The 11,664-nt window shown below is 39.6% G+C and overlaps 1 protein-coding gene across 1 annotated transcript in view; it reads right to left on the bottom strand.

Annotated features, from left to right (window-relative positions):
• The window catches only part of RPRD1B (regulation of nuclear pre-mRNA domain containing 1B), a 28,275-nt gene extending 16,835 nt beyond the window's left edge, over nt 1-11,440 (bottom strand). The window contains exons 1-4 of the mRNA XM_062588846.1: nt 11,102-11,440; nt 9,239-9,368; nt 8,003-8,136; nt 900-1,012 (exon numbers count right to left, since the gene is read on the bottom strand). Coding sequence (XP_062444830.1) covers nt 900-1,012; nt 8,003-8,136; nt 9,239-9,368; nt 11,102-11,252 — 528 coding nt within the window. The 5' untranslated portion in view covers nt 11,253-11,440. The remainder of the gene's footprint in view (nt 1-899; nt 1,013-8,002; nt 8,137-9,238; nt 9,369-11,101) is intronic.
• Nucleotides 11,441-11,664: the final 224 nt, after the last annotated feature.

Here is an 11,664-nt window from a genome sequence, read left to right on the forward strand (position 1 = left end):
GGGTTTTTTTTGAAACTGCAAGGGTGGCCCTCTAAACAACAGTGATTTTTAAACTCCAATTTAATACTTAGTATGAAAATTAATAAAAACATTGAAAATAACTTGTAAATAGATATATTATGGAAGTCTTGCAGTTTTATCAGAACACTAAAGATGTCCATTGCTGCCTAATATTTAGTCCTTCTTTGCAAACTATTACTGATTTCCAATAGTAACAAACACAATGTTTATCATCACAAGAGACCACAAGTTGCAAGGTATCTGGAGGTAAAACCAAAAAGTTCCACTCATTTCCTTGACAACTGCAATTTATTTTTATTTTTCAATGTTTACAGTCTACCAGATGGATGGTGTAACCTTTTATCTTTTCAAGATGACAAAATGGTTTAACATGTGTTCAGTTTGCAGCCTTAAACAGTCAAAATGATCCTCGTTATTTCATTCCTATTACCGCCACATCACTAACATGTCCGCCTCAAAACAAAGTCTTTGAAATTGATTTTTATAACCAACTCCACACAAATCTAAGGTTGAGTTTTTTAATATACACTTTGAGACACTAAAAAAAAAAGTTTTAACTGTTATAACTTGGAGTTTGAGAGATCATACCAATCTTAGGAAGCATTTAAAGTACGTCTTGTTCTTCTAGTAGTCCTCTGAGATTCTTTATTGGTAGCACTGTTCAGACTTTGGTTTAGACTAACAGAAATCACTCAGATGTTCTGCAGTATTTTAATATGAAAAAAAAAAAAAAACAGTTCCATTGCACACTGACTTCTCAAACCCCAACTGAATTTCTCTAGTAAATATATTTTACTTGTTGGCAGCTCCACCTTGTGGCTGTACCACACAGGAGGTCACTTTCCAAACTTCTCCCACCCTCAACCCTACCAACATACCAGAAGCGGCCCAGCACTAGGGTCTTGGGGTGAGTAGCTCCCAGGGTAATCATCATCTTCCTCCTCCTGTATTTGCTGAAAAGTCCGCTTTAGAGACTTCTTCTCCTCTGCAACTGAAGACACATATAAGCAACTCATTTGGATGCCAGATCTACACGCCTCAGCTACCTCTACTTAAAGCACCAACCACCACCAGGTGCTTTGGTGGGTAGGCCTCTCTAAGGAGAAGGATGACCACAGATGGACTATAATATTGGCATCATATTGCAAATGCTCAAATGCATACCAGCAAGGGAAGGCTAATCTTGCCCACACAAGTCTATATGTGCATGTGTTCTAAGCACAAGGATACAGTCTTATCAGCAGTATGCACTGCACTCTCACATCTTTGTGCCTTCTACACTGAAGATAGGCATGACAAGAAAATGTCCAATTTGCGAATAAATGGCAAGTCTTCAACACTACTCAGAATCTCTAGTTAATAAAATGCAGGTAGGTAAGGATTCCCTGCCCGTAGGGATGAAAGATGGATCCTAAGACACATATAAACAAAAGAAATTCAAAATATTTTTTCACCAAGCATATGCTCACTGTGTTCTCATAATCAAAGGCTGGTTATTTAGCCTTCCACTTCTCCATCAAAATAAACACCTCAGAACAGCTCTATTGAATTGGAACTCTGCAAAAAGATGTGACAGCAACATCAGTAATGGATAGAATATGAACTGATTTCCAAGCAGGCAACCTATAACACTGCAGAAATAAAGGTTTCATAAAGGAAGATACTGCTGGTTGAATGAACCTTAGCATAGCATGCCCTAGCTTGAAAGAGAAAAGTCAGTTTATCTTCCAAGTCAGAAGCCTTAATGTAGCATTTGATCCAGTTACAGAGCCTTCAAAAGAGAACTCATTTTTCAGACTTGTCATCAAATTCAGAAGAGTCAGAGTAATTTGTAAGACAGCTGAGGACAGAGTCCTAAGAATCTCTCTTTAATGGAATCAGGTCTCACCAAGATAATAATGGAATTCAAGGGAATCAGTCAGTATATACACAAATTCACAGAAAAATCCAAGATTGTTCTTGATTTAAAATACTAGTCTTCCCAAGTCTAACAATGAAGCAAACAAAGGTTTGCTCTTAAATGCTGAATTTTATTTCCCTTGTGAGCTGAAAAAAAATGTTATTTTAATGGAGAGAAAGTCAGAGGTGCTGCACATCCTGCAGGGTAGGAAAAAGCTGAACAATCTTCATGAAGTAGACAAAAATGCATCTCTGTTAGAGATCAGATTAACTCTATGGAAGGCAAAGCAACACAGAAAATGTAGCTACCCAAAAATCAGATGATTTTTTGATGTATGCTAAAATAAAGCTGCCTAGGCTAGAAAAAGAGTATAATATGGCTATTGTACATATACAACTGAGGTAAGAGAGCACTTGATAATATGACTGATAAGCAAATAAGATACTAGATTAACAAGAATGTCTGCAGCCATTAAGTTCCAAAAAAAAAATGCAGAATTGAATAAAAAATGTGCATACTACACAATGGCTAAAGAGAGCACTTAAAGTTACATATTTATCACTTATAAGTAATTAACCAACTAAACAAACAGAAAGCAATTCACAGAAGAGTGAATGCACAGTGCATACAAAAGTGAAAACATGAAGAACAATTGTTGGAGAACTGATCCTGCTGTGTTACCCACCGGTCTACCTCAAAAACCAGTTTCATGTTTGCTATTAACCTGCTTCTCTGACGCAGAAGCTTCAGCATTCAGTCAAATTTTCTGTCTGAACAAGACTAAATGAGTCTGATTCGAAACACTCTAAAGAAGATAGGTGCATGAATATCTGCAGGCTTAAGTATCAGTAGTTACCTGATGTGCTAGAAAAGCCACATTTCCTGAGTATATGAATAACAGCTAACAAGACAGTGTGTCAAGTAGAAAAAATAACCTACACAAAGCAGTTAGCTTTACAGTAGCATTTTGAGTGCCACATATGTGGAATCTTCTTCCTTGGATTGATAAACAAGGGCAGTAGAATGCCTCCCTAAAGAATTCTGGAAACACCATTTCTATTTCAATCTCCTCCCCCCCCCCCCCCCCCCCCAAAAAAAAAAAATCTATTTTCAAACACAAGAGGCTATCATGAAGAGAGACCTCTGAAAGAGAACAGGAAGCCAGGCTTAAGTCACAAAGTATTCTGCCTAGGTAGCTCTGCTAACCATGAGCAATTTAACTGTTACAGTTTACACATCTGAAAATACTCTCAAATCCATCAAAAGGAAAAAGAAAAACAGTAAGAGCATCTAAAACTGATCAGAATTCAACAGTGGTATCACACATGCAGCCTCTGAAACAAGCAAGATATTCCTATAGAAGATGGACAGTTTCCTCCAGGAAAACTAAACAGCTCACTGTTGACACCAACACATAAAGAACGTAGAGAAGTCACTGCTCAGAGAAGAGATGAAGTCAGCTTTCCTCCTTCTTCTGGGTCTTCTTCATAGCTCAAAATTTGGCTACTCCCTAAAAGCCTTCAAAGAGCAAAGTACTGTGTTTCTCCAAAATGAGTGACAATTGCTGTCGTAATGGTTTTGCAGTGAAACTCCAGCTTGTTAATCTCACGGCTGCAGTGTCAGAAGCAAAGATGCCTGTAAACGTGTTTCTCCACCAACTGACTTTTCAGTCTTCAAATCACTCTGGTGGCTTGAGGAGGCTTACAGTGTATTGTGGGTATGTGAGCTTTCCTGTAAACTGGCAAAGGAGGAGCTCTTCCCATCTAGGATGTTCACCTTTTTGTTCTCTTCTCCTGAAGACTGGTTTTTAGAGGTAAACAGACTTCTCTGATTTTATTCCACGCTCTCACATACACGATATGGAAACCAACAGTGGAATCTGTACATGCATTCAAAAGAGTAACTAGAAGTTTAAAACTTTGCTCTATGATAAGGAGTGATTTTATATTTTCTTGGATTAAAAACAACAAAAAAAATTAAAATGAACACATTATCATCTGTTATGAGGACCTGGTTATATTTAATTCCTCATCCAAGAAGTAGCTATACAATATTCTAAGAATTTCCATATGTAGATTAATGCATTTCACTGGTAGGACATACACAAGTTTGTATTTTCACAAAAAGAAACAGTCTTTAATTTAAGTGAGGATTTACCTGTGTTGGTACAACTATGCCATGTGCTTCTTCTGAAAATTAAACACACCACTGTAGCTTCTGTGAGAGGTTGCATTAGCAGAAGCTTCTGTCTATAAGGTAACATGCTAGGAAACTCTACTCAAATAGATATTCCAGATCTGGATTAACAGCCAAACTTCGAAGACAAGTTTTTACTTCTGAAGTTCTAAAGATAACTGTTTACTTGAAGGGTAGAATGGCTGAATTCAACTGCTTTGTTTATCTAGTGGCAGAGTTATCATCCTCAGCCAGCATAACCAAAAATAAGCCTCCCAAAACCATAACCAAAGAGAAAAAAAAATCACTTTTGATATAGACTTCACTTTCTAGGGAACCTGATACAAGAGGGACACTTTTAGAAACCAGTTTAGGACAAAATATTGAATACAGCAAAAAAATAATCTTCCTGAAGGAAAAAGACCACCATCACAGAACACCAGAAGACAAAGAAGAACAAAACACAAGAAACCTAATGCTTCAGTGTACTTTCCAATTATTCTAACCCCTTGATTTTAAGGGCTAGATTATTCATGATTAAGTTCTTACAATATACATTCTTTGCCAGTCCGTCCCAAATCAAGCATAACTAGAACTGATCTGCTCCAAAATGATACCTAGTCCTGTCCTCAGATGCCTTTATTTCAACTATTCTTGAAAGCATCCCTGTCTGTTTTCCTTTTTGATATTTTTTCCTCCATATTTCAATATGGCTCTTACTTCCTATGCCTCAATTTGCAATATAAGATCAGTCAGAGGATGGGTAACAACAGTTTCATTGTACATTATTTTGTGACACTCCCATATCAGAGTACATTCAAGGACTTCCTTCAACTGCTTATTAAAATGACAATGAAAATGTGTCAGCCGTATAGGTTATATTACCTAAAGGATTTAACATCAAACCTCTACAGACCTATTTTTTTCAGCCCTTAAAATAAACGGGTTCATCTCCTCCCTATTCCTTGTAAAAAGAAACATATTATCTAATAAAAAATAATTACTGAGAAAGCAAATGCAACCCTAATGAATACATTCAGAGTTGAAATCCCTGTGATTAAAGACATCTGTATTCAAAAGTTTGTTTGCACGTGCATGCACATTTCCTTAAGAAACCCGAAAGACTATGACATCGTAGTAAACTGCATCACTTTCAGGAAGCATAACTAGGGAACCCAGTGCTTAGCAAGGGCAGGTACTTCACCCCCACCTGTCTTAAGGGAACAGCTTCATTATTCATGCAATCCATTCTGTTCCATGGCAGGTATTCAGCATGTGCTTCCAATTGAATTACTATATACACATTTATCTGAGGCTTTGCTATTAACGAAATAGAAATGGGCTACACGTTTAGAACACACACAAATCAGCTTTAAAGATTTCTCATTGATACAGGACTCTCATATTTTGGCAGATTTCACAACTGTAAGTAGAACTGGTATACTTGAAATAAGGCAGAGCCATCCCGTTCTGAAAGCAGCACCTACTCTTCCCAGTAATTTAAGAGGCCTTTCACACACTGCAACATTAAAAAGCAACAGATTTATCCGCATAGACCTGTTGCCCTATCTCACTCTTAAGAAGAGTATATACAATACCATAGCAACAGATGCTCCTAAGAAGCTTCAAAATTTTGTTTTAATGGTACAAGGTTAAACCAACCTAAAGATACTTATGTTACCTATTCCTAATCTATGTCTACTTTAGAAACATATAAATTTTGAATTCCTGAAAATTGGCGTACTATGGTTATTCCAATTTTTTAAATGGTAAATGTGTCTGTAAAACATGCAAGATGGACAACAATGTTATCTTCTGTTAGCTTGAAAATAGAGACTTCTGCTACATAGATAACTGCCCACCAGAAACTGGACAAACAATCAGCTTATATAAGAAAGCCATTAAAATTCAATATGAAACTAGTTCTTACCACTATAAAGCTAATTTGAAAAGAAGCTAGTCTAAACAAGGAGAAAAAACTCAAGAGAACTCTTCTGAGTTTTTCAAGTTTCTTTTTTCCCTTATTGGAAAAAAGAAATTGTGATTTTTAAATGAGTTGATAAGAAGGTAGCAATATTCACACTTCTGAAAAAGTCTGGACTGTTCTCCCTGCTCCCCACTCCCACCAAAAAAAAATAATGTCCATTTACCCAGATAAAAACTTTTTAGCCATGATATGCACAATAAAGTTCTTAGAACATCTGTATTCCTTTTCATTTTGTTTCCCATAAAGTTCTGTTAAAATTGAGAAGAGTTTGATTTTGTACAAATAGCTGTAAGCTCAGAAGTTAACAGTAGCGGGATTGACTGACCACTCAAAACAGTAGACAACACTGAGCAGCAGGTCATTGCCAGTTCAGCTTGATTTGATATCAGCGTTTTTTTGGACAAGAAGTATCACTTAAAGATTGAGAGATAAGCTTCTAGTTACCTTAGCAGATCAATAGTTTCAAACACTTACTTGGTTTAACAAGAATTCAAGCACGCAAAATCTCTGTCCTTTCATGACAAACAGGTGTCTTAAGCACTATGCCCAGTCAAGAAAAAGTCATAAAATTTGAACTTTCATTTAGAGACCGCACATGTTCCAGCCCTCCCAGAATATCTTTGCACATTCTCATTCACTCATGACAGAGACTCACTTGGGAGGTCATGTCCCAACATGGAAGAGAGAATCCTTTCGGGCAGTTGGCCTCCAAGCATTTGGGGAGGGGCGGAGAACAATACCTTCTGAATGTTACAAGTTATTACATTAAGTTGGAAGGTACCGCTTTTAAGCTGCTAGAATTCATCACTGGCTAATTCTGCCTAAAGCAGTATGTTAAAAAAGCAAAACTGTAACCACAGATGTACGACTTCACATTTTTTGCTCATGTCTTCAGATTAATACTGTGCAATCACCATTATCATCCAGTAGAAAGTTTACACGCAACTCACTTTTCACCAGCTAAGAATGGCATAAGAATACTTTACTAGTGATTAAGCCAAGTCTGTCATGAAGTATAGTACCTCTGTGGGGAATCAGGCAAAATTCAGCCAAGAAGCAATCTGATTTGGGCTAATTTGAAAAGACTAAGGCTGAAAGATTCTCCTGACTGGAACTGGCTTAATTTTTAATGACTCTCACCCTCAATAGGTTAGGTATTCTCCTACTCTCCTCTCCTCTTTACAATACTACCAGTTAAATTTCAGATGATATGACATGAGGGGCAGTACCTGTCAGAGCAGCAGAAACGTACAGTAAATTCAAGAACACTGTCTCTCACACTTGCCTCCTGCAGCAATAAGGTTGTAACCATAATGCTCCAAGGTTATTAAATGATACAAAATTATTATGTTATTATACCAGCTGACATCATTCGGAGAAAAGAAAAAGAGACTAGATAAGCTCCTGGGCATACATTTCAATGTTCATTTATTAAAAAGTCTTTGTTGAATCATAATAAAGTATATGAACTATGCAAAATAAAAAAATTTGAAAATAAAAGCACAAGCAATATTGAGTAAACCATTATAGTAACCCAGTTGATTACTCTCATACATATAAAATGGGACGATTTTAACTCCCAAGTAACAGTTCCTTTCATCCTATTGACTTATCCTCACATCAAAAGGCACCCCTAGAGTATTCTGTCTGTATGCACAGAGAGAGAATTTACCTGTTAAGCTCTTTGCTAGGAACATGTCATGAGGAGGGAAAAAAAAAAAAAAAAAAAGACAGAGACAGAGAGAGACTGACTTCAAGCCAATCTTGAAGAATCTTCAAGATCAACTCTGACAACATCACAATGACTTTAGGAGTCCAGAGCTCAACTTTTCACAGTTAAGCTTTCAGCGAAGCATGCACTATTTTTTTTTTAAAAAAGAAACCCACATACAAAAATCACCACCCACACAAACACTCACCTTTAGTTTGGGGGCTATTGGAGTCTTCCATAGAAAGTTTCAATTGTTGTATAAACTCACTGCCATACACACTCCTTTCTTGCCATATGTTAAGCAATCGTTCCAAGGGCTTTTTGCAGCCCTCATCTGCTTCTCTGTTCAAAGATTTAAGAAGCGGTTATAGTTCAGCTGAAAACATAAGATATATTTTAAGAAGGCATCTTCCAAATTATAACTTGTACCCATTTCAACATTTGTACTTCTGGAGAGATTCTTCCTCATACTCTCTGGTATAAACTGTACAAAACCATCTGAAGCCAATATTCCCCTTACATTAGGATCAAAGATTGCCTGAAAGCACCCCACCTTCCCAGCTCAAGGGAAGGGCCAGAATAATTTTGAAGGAAGGAACTTGGTATCTTTCAGAATCTGAAAAAAAAAAAGTTAAAAAATACCACCAAGTTGCCACATTTTCTATTTAAAGTATTAACCTGAAACAATTGTTTCAGTCAATAACATCCTAGTTAAACGAACTGTTTGGATCACTAGGCACTTAAATGTACTTATACAGCACATTGAAAGTTAGATAGCTATCCAGAACAGGATACCACTAAACACACATGACATTAAAGTTGTTTAATTGAGATAATAATTATTACGCTATTTAGAGAAAATCTTGGCTAAATGATAGTCCATTTTTGGGCAGCTGAATCACATCTCCTCTCCTTTTACATACAAAAATCCCTCCTCCTGCTAACAGGGAACCAAGCATTGTTAAAAGAAGCAATGCAAGAGAAATTATTCTTAAACCAGAAGACTGCCAAGAATCCGATGACCTTAAAGTATCAGATCTGTTTTTAAATCTTCTGTAAAGGTGAAAGAGTCATCATTATGTAGCTTAAAAACACATGCAACTATTAAATGTCAGTGCCTTTGAATAAGGTGTAATTGTCATCTATTGTCATCTTTGACCAGATCTACAAGATCTTTTAATAACAATTAAAATACTTAAGAACTGCATGCACAGCAGAAGTGTTTGTGAATCAGCTCCTCACAACCTTATACAAGTATCCCTCAAAAGAAAGATTAATACTAAGCAGTTACTATTCATAAAGTAGTCAATGCCCACTTTCTACCAGAAATGGGGTATAATCATTCCCGAAATTAAAACAAACAAACAAAAAAAACACTTGTTATAACAAGAGCGTAAAAACTTCAGGGAGAAAATTTGGGTTAAGAAGTGATGTAACAACGTACCTGGCCACATGAGAAAAAGCATCCACAAGAACTGATTCAAATTCCCTAGTAAATTCAGGACCTTTCCTCTTACTGTTCTGGATGACATCATTTGCTAAATATAGGAAGGTAAGCTTCCTACTTGATTTTGCTAGGAAAGGAAAAAGAGATAGTTTGCAATTGTTTCTCACTTCTTTCACCTGGCACTACTCATATGCTGTTAAAAGTTGCTTATACTTTTTCAGTCTAAAAAGATTCCAAAATATTCGTATGTTACTACCATAGCAATGGCAAGCAGAGGCCTTCAAGTCAAGTAGTTCTTGTCCTCCTTGCTTTTGCTAGTTTTTTTTCCCAATTAATTTATAAACTAATCATGATCTTGTGCAATTTCGTCAATTCTGAAGAAAGCTGTGCAAAAATTAGCCCTTAAACATGTCTGAAAATTAAAATGAGTTGTTTCAACCTACCAACAAATTAACATAACACTAAATTTTTAATTAAACAAGTTTAAAAGTTTGTGTACAATTACTTAAGATAGATCCATAGAAGGAATAGTGAAACTGCAGAAGAAAGCTATTGCAGAAACTTATTTTTCTTGACAATGCTCCATGACAACAACTTTAATTTTTCTCTCTGTATCATAATTTTCCCAACCTGATGCCATCAGATTCTACTTTATTAAGTGCAGAATCAGCAGGAGATACAGTTATCTAGAATACAATGATCAAAAATAGGCATACATGAAACATGCTTATTTCCACTATAAGTCCAATTCAGATCTTTCAAAAATTCATACTAAGTTTACTATAAATGACAACAGCTAATAATCACATGAAAAATGTTGTAAAATACTCCAATTAGCACATCACACCGCATTGTACACTACAAGGGTCAGACACTGCTGGTCACAGAGGGTGAGAACATCGACATTAACAAGAGGTCGGCTGGTTTCCCAGCTCCCCTCAGGGAGGGAACATCAGACAGTGACACTGGCAGTCTTCTTATCTTCATTATGAAGCTCTTTAGAAAGTTACCAGTAAAGGCAGGCTCTAGTTAAGTTAATCTCCACAGGAAGAAAGCACAAAATATTTCTGGATGGTATTACCACACAATTCTTCCGTATCTCTGCAGCCAGTTTTACTTTGCATACCTCCTAGTGCCCTAGTGCAATTCTTTATTGGAAAAGTAACAGGAATCTAAAAGAAAAACAGGCAATGAACTGCTTTCACAGATAATTTAAGGACATGCAGAGAAAAAGAAATCAACATATCTGTATTTTACAGCCCAGCCGTCTGGCTCAGAGAAGATTCAGCAAAGCAATATTGCTGAGCATCCTCACCTAATACTCAAAAAATACTTCACTGTTTTAATGTCTCTAGGCTCTTATATTTCTAAGCACCATCCTTAACGGTGTGCTCCAGAAGACGTGCACTCCACATTAATTTGTGCACTGAACTCCCTCTAGGCTTTAACGGGTAATCATCACAAAACGCTCTCCAAGCGCTTGATGCCCCCGTTGAACTGCAACGCCAAGGCCTCACACAGGTTACGAAGTTTTTAGCGCGCCGAAACAAAGAGTTCGAAGACCGTGATCAGAAGTAACCGGCCACTCGCTAAAGCCCCGCTCCCGGCCGAGCCCCACAGGTGCCAGCGGGAGCGCGTCGCACCGCCGGGGGCTCCGACGGCACCGGGACCGGCGCTTCGCTGCCCAGGGCGGCGCTGGGCACCGGGCAGAGCAAACCTGCCGCCGCCGCCGCCCGGCTGCGCGCCCCTCGCCCGAGCGGTGCGGGCGCGCCCGCGGCAGGGCAGCCCCGCGCCGGGCCCCGGAGAGGGCGGGCGGCCCGCGGGAGGCGGCGGCCGCCCCCCGCCCCCAGCGCCGCGCACCTTTGCGGAGCTCCCGGTGCCACACGGAGACGATGGGCCCTGCGTGCTTGCGGTGGTGGATGAGCCACAGCGAGAGGGTCTGGACGCTCTGCTGGGAGTTGCTCAGCTCCGACAGCTTCTTCTCCAGGGCCGACTCCGAGAAGGAGGACATGGCGCCGGGCCGGCGCCGCGGCCTGCTCCGCCCGCGGGGGAGGGCGCGACGCTGCCTCACCGACAACAAACCGCCGCCGCCACAAGATGGCCGCCCGACCTCTCACCCCGCCGCGGCGGGTCAAAGGGCAGCATCCTACGGATCGCTAGAGGGGAAAGGGTGGGCACCGCTACGGCCGGTGCAGTTTGCGTGCGGGGGGGGGGGGGAGGGGAATGGGGCAGGGCGCATGCGCAGCCGCCTCGCGGGAGCCCGCCGCACTCATGCGCATTGCGCGCGTCCGGGACCTTTCTCGCAGCACCCCCACCCCGCCGCGCCCGGGGGACGCGCTTTGTGGCGCCGAGAGCCCGGGCTTTCGGCACGTCACTTCCGGCACGTGGCAGCCCGGCTCCGGCAGCAGGTAGGCGAGCTGCCC

This window comes from Rhea pennata, chromosome 16 (assembly GCF_028389875.1).
Source record: "Rhea pennata isolate bPtePen1 chromosome 16, bPtePen1.pri, whole genome shotgun sequence".
Lineage (NCBI taxonomy): Eukaryota > Metazoa > Chordata > Aves > Rheiformes > Rheidae > Rhea > Rhea pennata.